General features: G+C 40.6%; 1 protein-coding gene across 1 annotated transcript in view; it reads left to right on the top strand.

Annotated features, from left to right (window-relative positions):
* PARD3B (par-3 family cell polarity regulator beta) overlaps positions 1-19309 on the top strand; it is a 979738-nt gene that overhangs the window by 528727 nt on the left and 431702 nt on the right. Inside the window, exons 6-10 of the mRNA XM_036254726.1 lie at positions 4046-4132; positions 9602-9727; positions 12100-12458; positions 15017-15156; positions 16260-16388. Of these exons, the coding sequence (XP_036110619.1) occupies positions 4046-4132; positions 9602-9727; positions 12100-12458; positions 15017-15156; positions 16260-16388 (841 nt within the window). The remainder of the gene's footprint in view (positions 1-4045; positions 4133-9601; positions 9728-12099; positions 12459-15016; positions 15157-16259; positions 16389-19309) is intronic.

The following is a 19309-nucleotide window of genomic DNA, read 5'->3' on the forward strand; positions in this document are numbered from 1 at the left end:
CAACCCTTTGTCTTCTCTCTCCCGCCAGCAGTCTAAGCGTGAAACTGTTCCTCAGCCCTACAGGATTTAAAGATTTTTTTTAAGTCTTACTGAGGAAGTCAGTTGAGAAAAATTGTAAAGCTTGAAATAGGTTATTCCCTTTTAATCTAAAACCATAACTGCAGAAAGTTCTGATAATCGTACTAATAGCTGATAGTTACTGAGCCCCTTGTATATACCAGATACTGACATGTGATGGATATACATTAGCTCCTCTATTTTTTTTTCTTTAAAACCAATAACTCTACTAGAGATTTATCTTAATTTCCTCGTTGTACAAATAAGAAAACAGGTGCTTTTGGTCTTAGTTCAAATGATTTACTCCAACACCTGCCTTAACGTCACCATTAGGACATACTTCCTGTCCAGTTTCACAAGTGAATCATTATTTCCGTCTGAAACAAAGTGTCTCCCCATTCCTACCCTCAGTCCGTCTAGTTCTTGCAGAGTGGCCATTTGTAACAGGCTCATGTTAACCAGATTCTGTTCCTTCTCCCTTCCCTTGGTCCTCAACTCGCACATAGGTAGCAGCTGGTTCCCATGATTATTGAATCAGCTTTGTCAACTGGATGTTAGAAGGTCTCGCTGCTTAATACTATTGGACTCAATGCTTTGTGTGTACTTCTATGTTAGTGTGCCATAGAAAGTTGTGTCAAGGTAGCTATTTTGACAGTAGTGAAGTCTTTCAACTTTTCTTTCTATAACTGAAATATTTTCCTTTACCCCACAGTTCATCTTTTTCTGTTTTTCACAAGGAGAGCCAATCTTATTTTCTTTGTACTGCTAGGATATCCTCTTCACCGCATTTTCTACATTTTCCATCCTCAGCCCCCCGGCCCTCCATACATAAATAAATGTGTGCATGTCCTGCTCACTGGTCTCTAAACTCGACAGCATAATTTATCTAAACAAATAGCACTATAGCATATTTTCACTTTGCAATACATTGTGTGCAGCCCTACTTGCTGTGTTGGTCTTCCACGAACTCTGTTTCTGTCAAACTCTATCAAGTGTATATAACACGGAGGGTTGTTTGGTGTTGCTGTTGTTTTCTTTTAAAAATAAATAAAAATCTATGAACTGGTCTCTGAGGCCTTATTTATTTATTTATTTATTTATTTATTTATTTATTTATGTTTTTCGATAGAGTGGGAGGGAGAGAGAGAAAGAGAAACATCGACGTGAAAGGGACACATCGAGTGGCTGCCTCCCGCATGACCCAACCAGGGCCAGGGACAAACTGCAACCAAAGTAGGTGCCCTATGTGGGACCGAACCTGGTTCTGTCTGGACCGCAGAGCCCTCTTCTTTTAAAATGCTTTTCTATCTTGAAACAAATAATGGATAACAATTTGTAAAGTGCATGGTGAAACATGGTCTGTATAAACTTGTAATGCTCGTTTGTATTAAATAGATTGAATTCTCTATAAGTGCCTGCATATTACAATCGACAAAATTGAAAGTCTTGTTTTTTCTAGTATAATAATATTTTCATGATAATAATTTAACTGTTGTCAAACATCCATCAAGCCAAAAATTGTGCTGTCATGTATAGAGATAACATAAAAATGTATTCCGAATTATTGAACTAGAAAATCTTATAAAGTAGAAATAAATCTTAAAATGCATCCTCCAGAAAAGTTTCAGTATTTGAAACAAGCGTGATCACTTTAACAGACTGTAAGATTTCCTTTATTACATGAATGTAAAAATACAGGACTGATTATTTCTAAAGAGCAGATATTGGTGCAATATGTAGAACTTAAGTTTACACAAGGGATTTTGAGTAAGGTAGAGAAATATTTGCAAAATAGGAAAAAAAAAAATGAGACTCCATAAAGCCGTTCTAAAACTTCTTAAGCTGAATCTTGAAGTCTATACTAGACTAAACACTTACATTCCAAAAACCTTTCTATAATACATATGAGTGCTATCTTTCAGCATTTGGACACATAATACATTTATTAGGAAAGGTAAGTGTTATGCTCTAAGAGGAAAACTATAAAAATATACCATAAAGGTAGAGATAATAAAGTTTCAATGGTTAAACAAGATTTTAGTGTCTGTTTTTTAAAGTCTTTAAAAAAGAGTATTGTAACCCTAGAATGTGAATGTTTTAGGTTTAGTCTTCCTCAAATACCTTCAAATGTACTGTATATCTGTTATTATATAAAATGATTGCCCTGCCCTGGCCAGTTTGGCTCAGCGGTTAGAGTGTCGACCTGCGGTCCGGAGAGACCCGGGTTCGGTTCCCGCTAAGGGCACGTACCTCGGTTGCAGTTTGTCCCCGGCCCTGGTTGGGTCGTGTGGGTGGCAACCACTCGATGTGTCCCTTTCACGTCGATGTTTCTCTCTCTCTCTCTCCCTCCCACTCTATCTGAACAAAATATCAAAAAATTTCCTCGGGTGAGGACTAAAAATAAAATAAAATAAAATGATTGCCTTGTGGTCCATTAAAAGCTATATAACATTTTCTGCCCACCAAACAATGTACATCCATGACTTATACTACATACCTTCGTATAGTATTTTATATACATATATTCATATAATGTCTACATTCTTATACAGAAAGTACAGAGAAGAATCTATTTTATCCCATGATATTATCACTCTAAGATTTGTTTTATTTCTCTCTTTTATTCCGGGCATCTGCTGTAACCTGCTTGACTGAACAAGTTTTAAATATATCAGCAATATCTGAGCAAAACTCATTTGAAATGTATTATCAGGTTTGAAATTCCATCATAGTCCACAAATGTTAGAAACTGACTTGCTCTTTTTTTTTTGCAGTTCTTAATGATAATAGGTTTGCAATGAAAACACATTAAAAATAAGCCTAATCCACTGATGAGACTATATTTAATGTATTTATTTTAGATTGCTGATAATTTAGAGAATACTTCATGCAGAGAGTTCATCAGGCATTTTGCTGTCTTACTGCTGCTCTCAACTTTCCAGCAAGGAACCAAATTTCACCATTTTCAATTTGAGCAGAAAGGCATTTGTAGCAGCTGTAGCTCTTAATTTGACATCTAGTTTCAGGTCATTTTTATGTAAATAGAAAACAATAGAAACCTGCTTACAATTTCCATAACTGGGATGTTTGCTTCAACTTTATCATTTTTCCTCTGGCAATTTTATTTTCTCTCTGGGATTAAAGGAGCCAATAATTGTTCACGGTTATTATTTTCCATCTTTATAAAAACGTGTTAGTTCCACTTTTTATTACTCCAAAGCTCCCAGTGTCTTACATATTTGAGTCATACACAATATCCATCAGTGTTCCTAGCTCCTCCTTTTCTTAATCTGGACTAGGTTAGGCGGGTCAGGCTCTCGATTTCTTTCTGTAATACATTTTCTCCAGGCTTTGCAACCTTTCTTTTTCTACCTCTAAAAAAATACAGAGGTGAAAATTTGGAATTGTTCCATTGACTACAACTGATGCCTTATTAAAAGGAAACTTTAAATTTTGATTTATAATGTTTTGAACATGCCCATATGTATTACCAACTGTGGCTTCACAGTGGTTGTGAATCTCATTCTATTCTTTTTCTAATAAATACATATTTTTTCCCCTGTTTTGGGGGAAATCATACTTTACGATTAAGCATAGATGTACTTAGTTCTATGTATTTTATCATCTGTACAGTGATTTTCAAGTGTGTCTCAATGGGGAGAAATTTTTTGTATACATCCTTTTAAATATGTTGATTTATGTAGATTAAATAGGAAGTTATTTTTGTAGGTAGTCATTTCCATTTGTTCCTCTTCTAGGGGAAAAATAAGAAATCAGATACTCTTGGAAACATTTTATTTCCCGAATCTTCTCAACCTTATCAGGAAACCATGTACTCCTTCAATTTTCTCTCTGCTGTTACATTTATAGTAGTTGACGTAATCCTAAAATAAGTATGTGTCTCGTGTGTGTGTGTGTGTGTGTGTGTGTGTGTGTGTGTGTGTTTTAAGCAGACACTCATCTGTGCTCTTATTTTTTTCTGCCCCAGCGATATGACAAGAACAGTGGAGATTTCTGCCGAAGGAGGCCCCTTGGGAATCCATGTGGTGCCCTTCTTTTCATCTCTGAGTGGAAGGTAAGGCACTTCTCTTCCATCAGAAGCTCATGCTAATGAAAAACTTCACCAGAGCTCATTTTTCTCAAGCATTTTTCAGAAGAGGATTAAGTGTGTATCTTTGTTATTCAGATAGATACCTCAACATAATACTTCTATTGGCCACTTATGTGTTAGAAAGAAAACAAAATCATTTATTTCTAAGTTGCAAGGGAAAAGAAAAACACCAATCGCAGTTTCTGTATTTACGATTAATCATGAAGTACTTTCTTAGGGTGCTCCTATTAGAATTACGTAGTAAACACAATCTTTAGAAAAGATTTTAACATATGGTTAGGTGAATATTACAACTGAATTTTTTTAATATTCTAAAATACACTTCAACAAGTGAATATAGTAATTCCAAACTGATATTTCCTGATATTCCTCAGGAATATAGACTTTAGAATAGTAAATAGTACCACATTATAAGTAATGACATCAGAAGCTGTATATGTATTGACAATGTTAGCTATAGTAGCAAAATGCCATCATGCTATTTACTTTTTAAAAAAATGAGATATGATCAATTAAAACTAATTTACCACATCCATTCAAAATTTTATATTGCTAATTTTACACTAGTAAAGGGTAATTTAGATTATGTTAACAGTTCTTGAAATTAATGTCTACCTAACTGGATACTGATGGACATTAAATGTGTACCTGAGAGCTAACATTACTACTGCTATAGCAACCACGCAGAAGTAGCATTAGATAACTATGTCACTTTTCAACAATATGACTGCTTTTGGCACTACATTTATATCGGCAAGGACTAACAAAAACTTGGAAGAAAATCAGTATCTCATAGGACATGATTTAAAGTAGTTTGCTAAATTCGTTTTCTTAAGTGCATCATCGAAAAGGCAGACACCTCATTTTAGCATAGGAGACCAAAGACCAAAAAAGCGCGTTGATTTTCTCAAGGTCACACGAAATCCGGATCTCCTGACTCGCTCTGCCTCCATTGCTCTATCTGAAATAGACATTTTCCCCAAGGTTATATAGTATTAATTTACTGGTTCTGAATATTTATTCGATTCAGTCTGCCATGTAGCTCGAAGAGCAGATTTAGTCATGATATTTTGGTTGGCATCGTTTTCAGCAGGTAGCCATCTGCTACCTCTAATTGCAAAGTCATCACCTTTTTTCTGCAAATAACATCTGATGCCAAGCTGTTGCTGGAATGAATGTTCCCTAAAAAGAAATGAACTGAAAAACTAGTGACTCTTATTGTCTCATTTCCTGTATGTGTTAATAAGCGTGTTTATAAATGTTACGGGTGATGGCACACGACAAGCTGAGGTTGTTTTTGATAGACAGGGAGAGTCTTCACCCAGTTGTCCTGAGAAAGTCTAATGGCTTTTGGCAGAAGGGCAGTGATAGAGCTTCCTGCAGTACCAGAGGGTTAAATTAGCAGGCCCGTTAGCTTAATGAAGCTGGGATAGAACACAAGATTATCCCAATGTCCAAAACATGAAGAAATAGACAATGTGACAGTCACCATACTTCATTTTCAATAGTTTGGAAAACAAGTTGACCCTATAGACCAGAAATCACCTTCTCTCACTTCAAATGAAGAAAACACACTGGACTGTATTGACTGCCCCCTTTCCTTCCTGGTCTTGATTTCTAGCATAAGCCATGTAGACCATGGACAGAGTGGGGCCTGGATTCAGAGCAACTGGATTTGAATCTCAGTGTTCTCTTTTGCCTAACTGTGAGCAGGCCTCCTAAATGTGCCTCGTGTGAATACCTATTTCCCATCAAGGTTTTGAGGATTAAACGACATTAAACATGTGAAAGCTTCTTGTAAAACACACACCATGTGAATGTGTGAATTAGCAGTATTATTATTATTATGGCTGAAACAGAAAAGCTTAGTTCAACAGTGAACTTTTATAAGTTCATGGTCAACTGTTCAGTAACTTGGTGAACTAGTTGTGTCATTTTTTTCTATTCACTAGTATTATAGAAAGGAAATTTAATTAAAAAACTTAAAAAATAATATGGAAGTGGAGACATGAGCCAATAAAAGTTAAGAAGTAATGAGTACAGGCTGAAACAGCACAGTTAACTCAACCCATGTGTCTAGATGCAACTGCGTATAGAGCGTGTCAGACAAGTGTCTGACTTCATCACGCCATATGGTTTCACTGTGCAGCGGGGGCAGGGTGAGTTAAGGTCATAGTGGTATACTTAGTTCTTAATTTCCTTCCATTTATTGGTTTGTGTCATTATTTTAAATTAGAATTTACATTTAATTATTTACTTGGACTACTGTAATTAGCTTTGCCTCCATTTTTTTTTTTTTTTTTAAAGAAAAAGACTGCTACACCTGTTGTTGAATTAGAAACCTAATCTAAGTGAGAACACCCTGAGTACAGTATGGTGGCTGTTGTGTTAGATAAAGCCTTGATGGAGTCATTAGCTATCAGACAGAGCTCAGGGTGCTAAATGCTGCTTGGATGGAGGGCCATTGTCTTGCACAGTGAAAAACAAAACAAATATGCAAAAAACTCATTCAGGCAGGTAAAAAGCAACCTGATTTCATTTTTTTTTAAAATCAACATGGTTTTGTTTTACAATTAAAAACATGGAATCTAACTGTTTGTTAGGAAATAAACGTAGTACAGCTCAGTTTCCTGGTAAGGATAGCCAAGCAAGAGGGAGAAGGGAGGGAGGGGCACAGCGTGACACCAGGTGAGGGAGCAGACGTTTACCTGAAGTGCTCAGCCAGCAGAGTGGTCAGGCCCGTGGGACAGTGGGCGGACTGGACGGCGGTGAGGGAGGGAGTGGGTGAGTGCCTCCCCCTGATTACCCTCTGATTCTGGGGGACAGAGGACTTCAGCCTCCTCTATCACTGCTCATTAATGCAGATCAGCTGCTTTATCTCAGCTTACACCTCCTTGGCAGCATGAATCTCCAGCCTGAGGGCCCTGGTCTAAAAGGAGACAGCGGCCCCACCAGTCCGGGGCAGAGTGGATCCAGCAGGATCCTTTTCTGAGCCTTCTCAGGCCGGTCTGGGTGAAGTAAACTGGGGGGGATCCATTCCTGCCACGGAATGGAGAAGGCAGGAGTGGTTTGCCAGGGACCGAGCTAATAAAATCAGTCAGTTTTACATTTTACCAAAATTGCCCCTGACACATGGCTTTTAGAGTTGGGCTTATACCGTCAATAAATTTTTCATGGGAAGTTGGGTTATTTAGATCGGTGAGGGTCACACAGCATACTCCAGCTGTAACGTGCCAGCTAAATTGCAGCCCAGTGGCCTGAAAGAATTAATTCATCTCCCAAAATGTGAAATTAAATCCTAGGGAGTAACATTACATGACTGATGATGTACTGAATTAAATTAAAGAAGACTTGAATGCTTGTTAAGAAAATATCACTTACATAAACCAGTTTATAACCACATGTGAGTATTCTAATGGGTCGTGTTATTGGGAGTCCATCATAACAAAAATCCAAAATGCGAACTAGTAGAGAGTTGTTAAATTTAGGGGGGGAAAGCACGACTTTGTTCTTTCTTTTCTTTTATATTTTCGCATATCAAATACTTCATTTTTTAATATTATGTTAGATTAAGGTAGGATTAGTATCTTAAAAATATTCATTTGACTCTCAGATCCTTTATCAAATAGCCACATTGGCCCCCTCTCTCTTCCACACAGAACGCGATTAATTTACTAACCTACCAAACTGGGAAATGAGGCGCAGCCCCTCACCCCACTCTGGGCCCGTGAACCTGAGCCTCCCCGCAGTGCAGTGTGACTACGGGCTGATCTCTCTCACGCCCGCACACTGGATCCATTCACTTTTCTGAAGCAGAGATATGGGTGTCACCGCATGCGCCCCTCCTGCCATCGTCTTGCGATGACGTGAGCTCAGTAAGCCAACTGCAGAAGCTCCATGTTGTGGCTCTTCCACACAGGAAGATGGTTTTTCTCCTCCACATGTGTTAGCGACGGCCCCTCCTCCATGGCTGACCCTATTATTCACGCATAAAGTGTGTCATATTTTATTTAGATTTGCAATGTAATGCAGAGGGACCGTGTGAAGGCACACGAGACCCCATACGAAGGAGAACAATGAAGAAAAACCACAGGGTAGGGAAGAGGAGATGGCAGCTTCCCCACACCCAGCACCCTCTCGGAGAGGATGTTTCTTTCCTACTGTGGGACACAGCCAGGACCCTGACATGCCACAGGGAGAAGGGACGTCCCTCAAATGAGAAATAGCTAGAAGAGACACAAGTTTAATATCTTCTAGTTTTTTGTTTAGATACTACTAATATATAACAGATTTACACACATACACACATAACATTTAATTCCTTATTTCCATTGCTGTCATTTTCTTTCTCCTTTCCTTTCTTTCCAGTCCCCTCCCCTTCTGACTTTAGCCACAACCACAAAGCACCAGGAGCCCCCATGTGTCCTATCTGAACTGAACTCTGCCTGGCCAAAATTTCAGACACCTCTTCCCAAAGCCCAAAGCCCTGCCGTCATCATGTCACGGCCTTGCTCAGAAGCAGTGGGTGGTGGGCGTATCACTGCAGCCTCATCAGACTAAGTCCATCAGCAAGTGTCTGGCTCCTCCCTGTGGCCCTGGCCTCCCCGGTCCGGTGTGAGCTCCCTGCACCGCTCCTCCCACAGGCCAGCTCACACAAACACTCACGTCCTGCCTCGGGGACATTCTCTCCTCCCTTCCAAATCCTACTCATCCTTCTGATCCGGGTTACACCCCACTCTCTCCCCATTTTCTTCTATGAAGAATCTAGCTTATCGACTTATCCAAATTTTAAATTTCTACTTTACTCTAAGCCTGTACTGACCAATTGTCCTGGTCCTACGACCGTGTCCCATACTCCTCCATCCTGGACACGGAAAACACTCAGCACATGCTTGATCAGTGGCACTAAGAAATGGGACCGAACTGCTTCCAAACTGAGCAATAATATCTGTGCTTAAATGTTTACTTCTTAAAATGCAAACTTATGGGACAGATAGTAAGACTGCAAAACCAATTACAGTGAAGAACTAATCCTCTCCTGTTACTAGCCATCCAGTTGCCGCTTGGCACTAACTCCGCTTATGGCAGTCAGCTCTGATGCCCTTTGCCAAACGACGACTCCTTTGTGTCCCAACCGTACCGAGCTACACGAGCCTTTTCTTAGCTTACTACAAACATTAGAAATCGGATCGTAGGTTCATGTACCCTGGGTAGGTGTTTATGTATATTTGACTCGAAGGGATTCTTCCCTTTGAGTGAGTGGTGTTTTTTGGTCTTTCTTTTAACTAAAGATTCAAGTAAAAATAAGTTGCCTAAATATAAAACATAATTTTTTTCATAAATAGAAATCCACATTTACTCTGAATAGTGGCAAGTGGGGAACTAGCACATCATTGTCCAGTAATTCTCTTTCAACGTAAATTTTGCATTTAGGATCCTAGGACTCTTCATTCGCGGCATCGAAGAAAACAGCAGGTCCAAGCGGGAAGGACTTTTTCATGAAAATGAATGTATTGTAAAAATCAACAATGTGGACCTCGTAGACAAAACCTTTGTTCAGTAAGCATATTTTTTTCCATGGTTTTATTTACTGTATCGATCCCTAGAATGTTTCTCATCATTATGATAAAAATTCTAGGTAGAATTTCTGCCAATTCCCTTTGAATGACCGCGGAGTGCCCATTTTTAATTGCACCTTATATTCTAGTACGCAGGGGTGGCCTGCACATGTCCCCGACAGCCCAGGAATGGTCAGCTGCAGGATGGAGCCAGCCTTCCTGCCTGGTTGTCTTGCTGGGGCATCGAGAGATGGGTTTGTTTTTCTTGGGATATGGGTCAGTTAGACTGGTATTTAATGGTTCTTTTCACAGACTGTTAGTTCAGCTTATTAATTACTTACTTGGTGTCAGCAGTCTTCCTTCCACGGAATATCTGTGAGCGATGTCTGTGAGGACTCATGAGTAACGGAAACAAAGGGAAAATTAAAATACTCTCTCTCAAAAAATAATTTCTCTGTGCATGAAAATGTTGTGGGAATAGGTTTGTTGACCTAAGAATTAGAAGATGTAGCAGTCTGCATATATCTGTAAAATGCACATTGGCATTGCAGTGGGATTCTGGAACAAGAAAATAAATGTGATGAATACGTCTTAGTAGTATTCACCAACCTCTTGTTTCTGATCAAAACAACTCATATCTTTCTTATGGCCATTAGTTGTCAGTGTAGTATGTGGGGAAGGGGGTCAGTGGTGGTGGGTTTTGGGGGCACCAGGCACTGGCTGCTTAAGTGTGGAAAAAAATGAAGCCTTAATTGTCTATTTCTAAAAATAATGAATAAGCCCTGGACAGTTTGGCTCAGCAGTTAGAGCGTCGGCCCGCGGACCAGAGAGGCCCGGGTTCGGTTCCTGCTAAGGGCACGTACTTTGTGTACAGTTGTTCCCAGCCCCAGTTGGGGTGGTGTGGGTGGCAACCACTCCATGTGTCTCTCTCACGTCGATGTTTCTCTCTCTTCTTCCCTCTCTCCCTCCCGCTCTCTCTGGAGATAAATGTCCTCAGTTGAGGATAAAAAAAAAAATAAGAAAATAAGAATAAAAAATAATGAATAATAGATTAAATTATAGTCATTGTTAATAATGGTGCTGATTTTATATACCACCGTGCTTTCCACAAGGACTTGGTAGATATGTAAGGCGGATATCATTACCCCTATATTATAGAGGCGGGAATCAGGGCTCATCAAGGTGCAGCCTGGGGAGCAGACCCTGAGCAGGGGGGCGGGCTGTCCAGTGCAGCCCCCCACCTCCTGGGCAGGTCCGCACTCCAGTGAGGGGAGGCGGGCACAGAGGACAGTGGGAATCGCAAGTCATTATTCTTTGGTGTGGCTGCTGGTAACAGACACCGGAAGCTCAAACAAGGTTAAAGTTTATTTTTTCTAAGGACAAAAAGTATGGAGGTGGCCATCCCGTGTCGGCGTGGCGGGTCCCCCATCATCAGCGTGCCAGGCACCTTCCCTCCCTGCGTCCCCGATCTCAGTGTGTGGCTGCTGCCTTTAAGCTGTGGCACAGTCACCAGATGGGTGCTGGAGTTCCCTCCGTCACTTCTGAGTCTCAAGAGAAACTGGAGAACGAAAAGGTTTCTGCCTCACAGATAGTCCAGCATTTCCCGACCCCTCCACTGCGTCTCACCGGCAACAAAGGCTGGGAAAGGTCGTATTTTACCTCGTCATAAGGCATCAGGGAGAAGGAGAGAAAAAGCAGTAGGACATTTGAGGAAAAACACAAAGTATTAAGGCAAAAGAGTAAAAACTACAGATAGTCTATAGTTAGGGTAACCAGAGTAAGCGGGAGGGTGCACCTGGGGTTAGCCCTCAGTGACAGCCAGCACAGCCCACACACCTGACGTCTCTACGGGGACACGTTAGTGTCAGAACTGAACTCTGGGGCCACAGCGCACGTTAGAGAAGACCTCTCCGGTAGAATAAAGTTCTAAAAGGAAATGAATCATCTGATCATACACAAAATGATTGTTTTCTATCTGAAATTAAATTGCGTTTATATTTACTTCAGTATTCACTCTGATAGCTTTAGAAATACTTAAAGCCGTGGTTTGCGGGACAGTGACTGAATCTCTCTGAGCCTCAGTGTTTGTCATCTTGTCCAACGAGAGCTAATTCTACTGATCCAACCCGGTTGTTAAGAAGATTGAGAGACTAACCCATGTGTAGCCGAGTGCGGGCACCTGCTGGGCAGGACATACGTGGTCACTAGCATTCCGCTAGCCAAGTCAAGCTGGTGGAGGTGCTGCTACCTCCTGTGCTCACGCTGTGCCCCCCCCCCCCCCCCCCCCCCCGTTGCCAGATGCAGGCACCCTCGGAAGCGTGGAGGCGGGCACGCCGGCCTGCGGCATCCTCATGGCTTCTACCTCTCTTCCAGGGCCCAGGACGTCTTCCGCCAGGCAATGCGAGCTCCCTGCGTGCTGCTGCACGTGCTTCCCCCGCGGAACCGCGAGCAGTACGAAAAATCAGTCATCGGACCGCTTAACATTTTTGGTAACAATGATGGTGTTTTGAGAGCAAAGCCCCCGCCTTCTGCACATGGAAAATCGGGAATAAAGACAGCAAATCTCACAGGAACAAGCAGTCCTGAGGAAGACGCATCCACTTCCCTGCAACAAAGCAGGAGCCCCCGGGTCCCAAGAGTCGGTAGAAAGCCGTCCTCTCCCTCGCTCTCCCCTCTCATGGGATTTGGCAGCAAAAAAAATGCAAAGAAAATTAAAATTGACCTTAAGAAAGGTAATTATTAAATTACACTTAATAGCATTCTATTATTGTAAATGTAAAATTGGTTAAGAGAAATGCATTAAGGCTAATTTTGTTAATTCTCCCTTCATTTAATTGTATCAAAGAATAGATTTAAGTGTATACTTAGGTAACAAATTTCTTGAAATTGTAGTACTTTCTTACTAATCTTTTCATCTAGCGAGTGTAGATTATTTGAAACAAGAAAATAATGAAGACATGTTGGGGAATGGAAAGAATCATTACAAACTTGATAGAAACAGCAATACTGTTTCACAACTTAATACTAAACAGGCACTAAAATTCAGTTTTCCCCGTTTTGAGCAAGATTAGTGATTTTTGAAACATCTGTAGGCCAAGCTCAAAAAGCTGTTTCTGGTTCTCTCAGATAGTTTTGGACCAGCAAACAATGTACTTGAAAGAAAGCAAGTATGTGATGATTAGTCATTTCAATAATTCAACTTTGCAAACAATTTTTTTAAAAACACACTTACTTTGAAAGGTATGTATAACCTTTTCTTCATCTTTTTCAATCTTTCTATCCATTTAGATCAGTGAGACCAGGTCATGTGTGTACATCCATATTTGTGCAATATCATCATAAACATGCAAGCATTCATGTACTTCTGTGCCTTTGTTTATTTTGTAACGTCCCTTTCCCCCCTGCAACCTCTGGAATCCTATGTGATTTTCAAGACTCAATTCAAAGGAGCTTAAGATCTTACAGATTCTTATCTAAATTAGTAGATAATTTAATGATCATAAGGTAGTCTTAGAATACTCATTAACTAATATTAAAAGCAAATAACATGTACTTAAATTTTTTTTTCCTTTATCTATTTTAGAGAGAGAGGAAGGGAGAAGGAGAGAGAGATAGAAACATCAATGAGAAGAATATCTATTGGCCGCCTCCTGCACGCCCCCCACTGGGGATTTGGCCCACAACCTGGGCATGTGCCCTGACCAGGAATCAAACCAGCGACCTCTTGGTGCATGGGTTGACGCTCAATCACTGAGTCACAGCAGCTGGGCATAACATCTACTTTTAATAGAGATTATTCTGAAAGATCCTCTGGTCAAAATTTCGTTCCCCTATAAGAATTCTATACTGGGAAGAAAATGTATTAACTAGGAGGCACAAACATTCCAGTGTGCTTAGCAATTAGGCTCTTTTTATATAAATACATAATTTGTATTTTTCATACCAATTATCCAACTATCTATAGATATAGGGTTGAATGCTTTGTGGATAAATGAATCAAAAGCAGAATGTGACCTTAAAAATCCATCAGAAAGCCTTGAATGCAAAAATAAAGAATATGACATCATAGCTGTATTTTGGGAAGATTAATCTGACTGCAAAAGATACACCGAAGAAGACACCAAACAAAAAAAGACCAATAAAGGGTGTTATGTATGCCTTATTAGCTGACTGGATGTAGGAGGGAAGAGAGAGGGGGATTACAGTTATTGCTGAAGGTTTCAGCCAGAGTAGCTTGCAAGAGGGAGATGCCATTGCTAAAAATTAGAATTTCGTGTAGATGAGTATATTTGAAAGGGTTAGGATCTGGATCAGAAAACAGATTCATGGTGAAGGTAAAAAGCTGGTGAAAGTAAAAAAAAAAAAAAAAAAAAAAAAAAGCTGGTGAAAATATGTGCATGGTGATTTCTAGGAAGCTGACACTGAGAGATTAGGGCCAAACAACGACATTTAGTGTCATTTGTAGGGAGAGGGTAGCCTGAGCCAGGAGCTGGACGAAGCAGAGTCAGTCTAGAGGAAACGTTGTTCCAGGACAGGTCCTTGGGGACGTCTGTGTTGCTGTGGGAGAGGTAATGACAGACATGACATGATCAGAAAGGTAGGAAAATCAGAAAAGACAGATACGGAGACCAAGGGGGGAGTTAATTTCAAGAAAAAGATTGGTGAGACGTGTCAACACTAGAGAAGGGGAAAATCAGAAATAGGAAAAAGTACTGAATATGCTCACTGGTAGGTCATTGGTGATGGAAGATTGAAGAAGCAGTAAGATTGAAATAAGGATTCTTTAGGGTAGAGAAATCTGAGCGTACCTTTAGATAGAGTGGAAAAAAAAAATCCTTACAGAGAGAGCTTGGAGATGCAAGCGGACAGGAGCAACAAGAGAGTCAAGAAGAGTGGGGTGCAGCATACAGGGAAGAGACACCGCAGAAGGGACCCCTAGGCCCCTGGAAGGAGTGCCTGATCAAACTCATGTCACATGGAATTTGCTTCTTATGGTTTCCCGAGAAATCAATCTCCTGCATGTATAGACAGCAGGCGGCATTTCTTCTAGGGCCTAAATAAACAAAAGTGCTACACGTCTGCATTTGGCCCTAAATTTACTTTGATCGCATCATAGCCTATCGGGAACTACAATCTGAAACTAGGACAACTGAAGCATGTTTAAAATATTTGCTGGAATACAAATATTTCATGTGTTCTACGAGTCTAAATTAGGTAGAGCTTGGTGTAAGATCGACTGTCATACTATTCCTGCTTAAGGTGACCTTGCATTTTCCTGGTCTTATACTAGGCCCTGAAGGACTTGGTTTCACTGTGGTTACCAGAGACTCTTCCATACATGGGCCTGGTCCCATTTTTGTAAAAAACATTTTACCAAAAGGAGCAGCAATAAAAGATGGCCGCCTGCAATCAGGGGACAGAATTTTGGAGGTAAGAATTGGAATTAATATCTTTAATAAAGTATTTCTTGGTGTTTAAATAAATAAGTATATAAACATATGTTAATATTTATATTTGAATATAATATATTGAAAATTACTACTTAAACATGAGATAAATACTTTAATTGTAAAACTAGTTAACAAGCAGCCTAACTTTGTAAGCCCCAGCAAGGTCAGTGATACGGGAACAAGTAACACTGAAAACTTTGCTTTTCCGTACTTTCATCTCTTAGGGTCCCTGGGGAATTTGGATCAAAACTAAGAGTTCCTTTAATTAGGGGTAAGAATTTCAAAGTTACACCCAAGCCCTGGTAACAATTTCTTTAAACTTCTCTCAAGAATGAGGCGGCCTGTCTCAGGTTGATCTATGCCCATAGAGGAGTATTAGGAATTACCCAATGCGACAGGCTTTTTTTTTTTTTTTTCCTCATTTACTTTTGTTTGATAACATAATCTCCTTGGCTAAATATATATTGTCAACTTACCTGTCAAGAAATCGTCATCATTGAAACTGCCTGGTTGCGTTGAACCTTCGCAGACAGGGAAGCAGCTCTGCACAGCTCTGTCCGCAGTTCCAGAAGGAGCGTGTGCCGAATGAGTTAACGTAGCTGCAGACGAGAATCCCCAGGATCCTATGACCAGAGTTTTCTAAACACGGAGAGCACTGTAGAATAACTAAAGACTCCTGTTTCCACAGGGACGTACTATGTGATAATAGTCCATTTCTGCATCTTGTATTGGGCAGAAAATAGTGCCAGCTCAGCATTTGAAACACACTTCCTTCTTCCTTGAGGAATTATTCTCTGGTGTCTTTCAGTTTGCCTGTCTGCTCGTGACAATGTCAAGTCTTAGGAGAAACTGCTCATGTTAATTCTTGACTGTCTGAGACTACGCAGCCCCATAATTAATGATGGCTGGTGTATTATTGTTATTTTAAACATGGTTGGTTTGGGCCCATGTTCACTATTCGTTATTGCAGATCTTCATTGATCGTGGGGGCCCATCCGCTGCTTACTTTCAAGACCAATTAGGAGGGTAGAAGGAGGTGGCAAGTGTGGTAATCGTAGTTGTTCATGTGACTGTATTCGTTAGGTGAATGGCAGAGACGTCACTGGACGAACTCAGGAAGAGCTCGTGGCCATGCTGCGGAGCACCAAGCAGGGAGAGACGGCATCTCTGGTCATCGCTCGCCAAGAAGGAACGTTTCTGCCCCGAGAGCTGGTAATGAGCTGAATGCACTCAGTAAACCCGAATAGCTGGGCGAGGAGTTCTGTGTCACAGGCGTCACTGTGTATAAGTGAATCCCACCAAGAGCACTGCGCTCCACGTGGAGTATCACACTTTTAGGGCGTTGGTGCAGTGAGTTGGATATAGGCTGACAGAGCGTCTGGTGTACAAATTCAAAGACCCATTTAAGGAAGCAATTTAACGATATTCAACTGAATAAAATATATGTTGAATACATGCTGTGTGGTAGGCCTGATGCAAGACACAATTAGCAAAAATATCTGGGGCCCGACCTTATTGCAGTTTGCAGCCTAAAAGGAAATAAAAATATAACTAGGTATTCAAAATGGTGATGAAGCCCTGGCCGGTTTGGCTCAGCGGTTAGAGCGTCGGCCTGCGGTCCGGAGAGACCCGGGTTCGGTTCCCACTAAGGGCACATACCTCGGTTGCAGTTAGTCCCCGGCCCTGGTGGGTCGTGCGGGTGGCAGCCACTCGATGTGTCCCTTTCACGTCGATGTTTCTCTCTCTCTCTGTTCCTCTCTCTCCCTCCCACTCTACCTGAACAAAAAATGGAAAAATGTCCTCAGGTGAGGATAAAAAAAAAAAAAAAAAAAAATGGTGATGAAGGTGATGGAACAAGACTACTCAGTGCTACAGGAACATACAAGGGAATTGAACCTAGTCTCGAGAGCTGGGAAAGGTAGCTTGAGGAAGAGTTTTTCAAAAATCTTATTAATAATGTATACCCTGCAACCTTGTAACTACACCTCTCTTGCAATATGACCTAAACTAATCAGCAAATATGTGGAAAATCTCATGTACGCTGACTTTTTCCCTAAGTTCTATTTATTGCAGTGATAAATTGGGTGCTGTACAACCTCGGGGTATTGGCTGGATAAACAACTGATGGCTCTCTAATGAAATATAAGTACTTTAAATAGTCTCTGCGAAGGACTGTTAATAACATGAGAAAATGTTCGTAGTCTATTGTTAAGTAAAAGAGGAGGGTATAAAATGATGTATGTAGTATGATCAAATTACTTTTAAAAATCTTTTTTAAAGAGAACTGGATAGTTTGGATTATGAGAGAATTTTATTTTCTCATTTTTTACTATGAACACATTATTTATTTTATTACTGAAATATTTGAGAAGGCTGTAGAATCTTCAAAGGACTTCTATGGCTAATAACAAAGAGAAATAGATATGATAAGAGGATTTTTTATTACCCGTTGGTTTTATTTTATTTCCTTTGAATTTATATAAGAAATGTCAAAGACACATATGGGTAATATAATAGGGTCCCAGAGTCCAATCGTCAGAACAGAGAGGGTTGGCTGAAGAAACTGAGGATAGTTAGCTTGAGAAAGAAAGTTTATGACACATGATCATTGTTATCAGCTATGTGAAGTTATTGTATGGATTAAAAAGTAGTCTTAATCTGTTTCTTCAGATAGCTTATATCCATTACTTTATTTGTGTAGTGATTAACAATTTATTGAGTATTTGCTGTGGACTACATCGAAGGTTCTGGGGGTTCAAAAATAAGACTCATCCTCTGCCCTTCTTGAGTTTGTACCAAAACAAATAGTTGGAAGTGAAAATGCTCCAAGAACGTCCTAAAAATTATAACTGAAGGAAATGGGTTATTTAGAATATTGAAACAGAGCCTGCCTCACCATCTGTCTAAGATGCTCTAAGAAAAAATTATCATATTGATAAGGTGATAAAACTAGGTGACCTTTAAGATACCAACTCTGAGCCTAATAGTCTGTTACATGTGTTTACATGCATGTTTGAATATGTAGCCTTGCTAAAACACCTCTGTCATACATTAATGCTCTTTATCACTGCCAGAGCACCCCCTTTCCTCCACGTTTCAATGCTCTGGAGTTTCCTTTCAATTAGTCCTTCTTATTCCCATCGTCTTATACATTTTCCCCTTTGCCCTGCTGTGTGCTCTGGGAAGAGTGGCAGTGAATGGGGAAAGTGAGGGGTATAAGCCATGAAGACTGCATTCCCTGCCTCCTTTCCTCTACTGACTCTTCCTGGCCAAGCCTGTTGGGAGGCAGAATCTCGAATTTCCATCTTCTCTCCTTGCTGAATCTCCTCACTTTACCTAAAGAGAAATGCTGCAGAAATTTGGAGTCTAGATTTCTTTTTTTTCTCTAAAACTCAGAAGGATTTTTCTTCAATCTTTTTTTTTAAAAAAAAAACCTTATGCGAGGACATTTTTTATTTATCTTCAGATAGAGCGGGAGGGAGAGAGGGAGAAAGAGAGAGAGAGAAACATCAATGTGAGAGAGACACATCGACTGGCTGCCACCCGCACAACCCCAACTCGGGCCAGGGACAAACTGCAGCCAAGGTACGAGCCCCCAGTGGGAACCAAACCAGGTCTCTCTGGTCCGCGGGCTGATGCTCTAACCACTGAGCAAACCAGCCAGGGCTCCTTCAGTCTTTTATTTATCCAAACACCTTAGTCTTTTGTTTTTTTTTTAGAAAGAGAGAGTGGAAAGGAAGAGGGGGGAGAGAGAGAAACATTGATGTGAGAGGGACACATCATTGGTTGCCTCCCACATGACCCCAACCAGGCTTGGGGATCAAACCCACAACCCAGGTACGTGCCCTTGTCTGGATTTGAACCCACCACCCTTTGGTCCTCAGGCTGATGCTCTAACCGCTGAGCCAGACCTGCCAGGACAAACACCTTGGTCTTTTGCTACAAAAGTTAAAGTGAAAAGAAAAATAAACGGAGCAACGTGCGCGCCTGGCGGGCAGGAAGCCCTTTCATGTCTTGTCTACTTCTCTGCTTACCGGAGATCAAAACCCCTAGAAAACCTTGATGGGAGTAGGTGGTGCTTGTTTCAGGCAGAAGAGAACAAGGAAAGAAGTTTCATCTGTGTATTGTGTTGA

The sequence above is a fragment of the Molossus molossus genome, unplaced genomic scaffold (genome assembly GCF_014108415.1).
Source record: "Molossus molossus isolate mMolMol1 unplaced genomic scaffold, mMolMol1.p scaffold_m16_p_11, whole genome shotgun sequence".
NCBI classification, from domain to species: domain Eukaryota; kingdom Metazoa; phylum Chordata; class Mammalia; order Chiroptera; family Molossidae; genus Molossus; species Molossus molossus.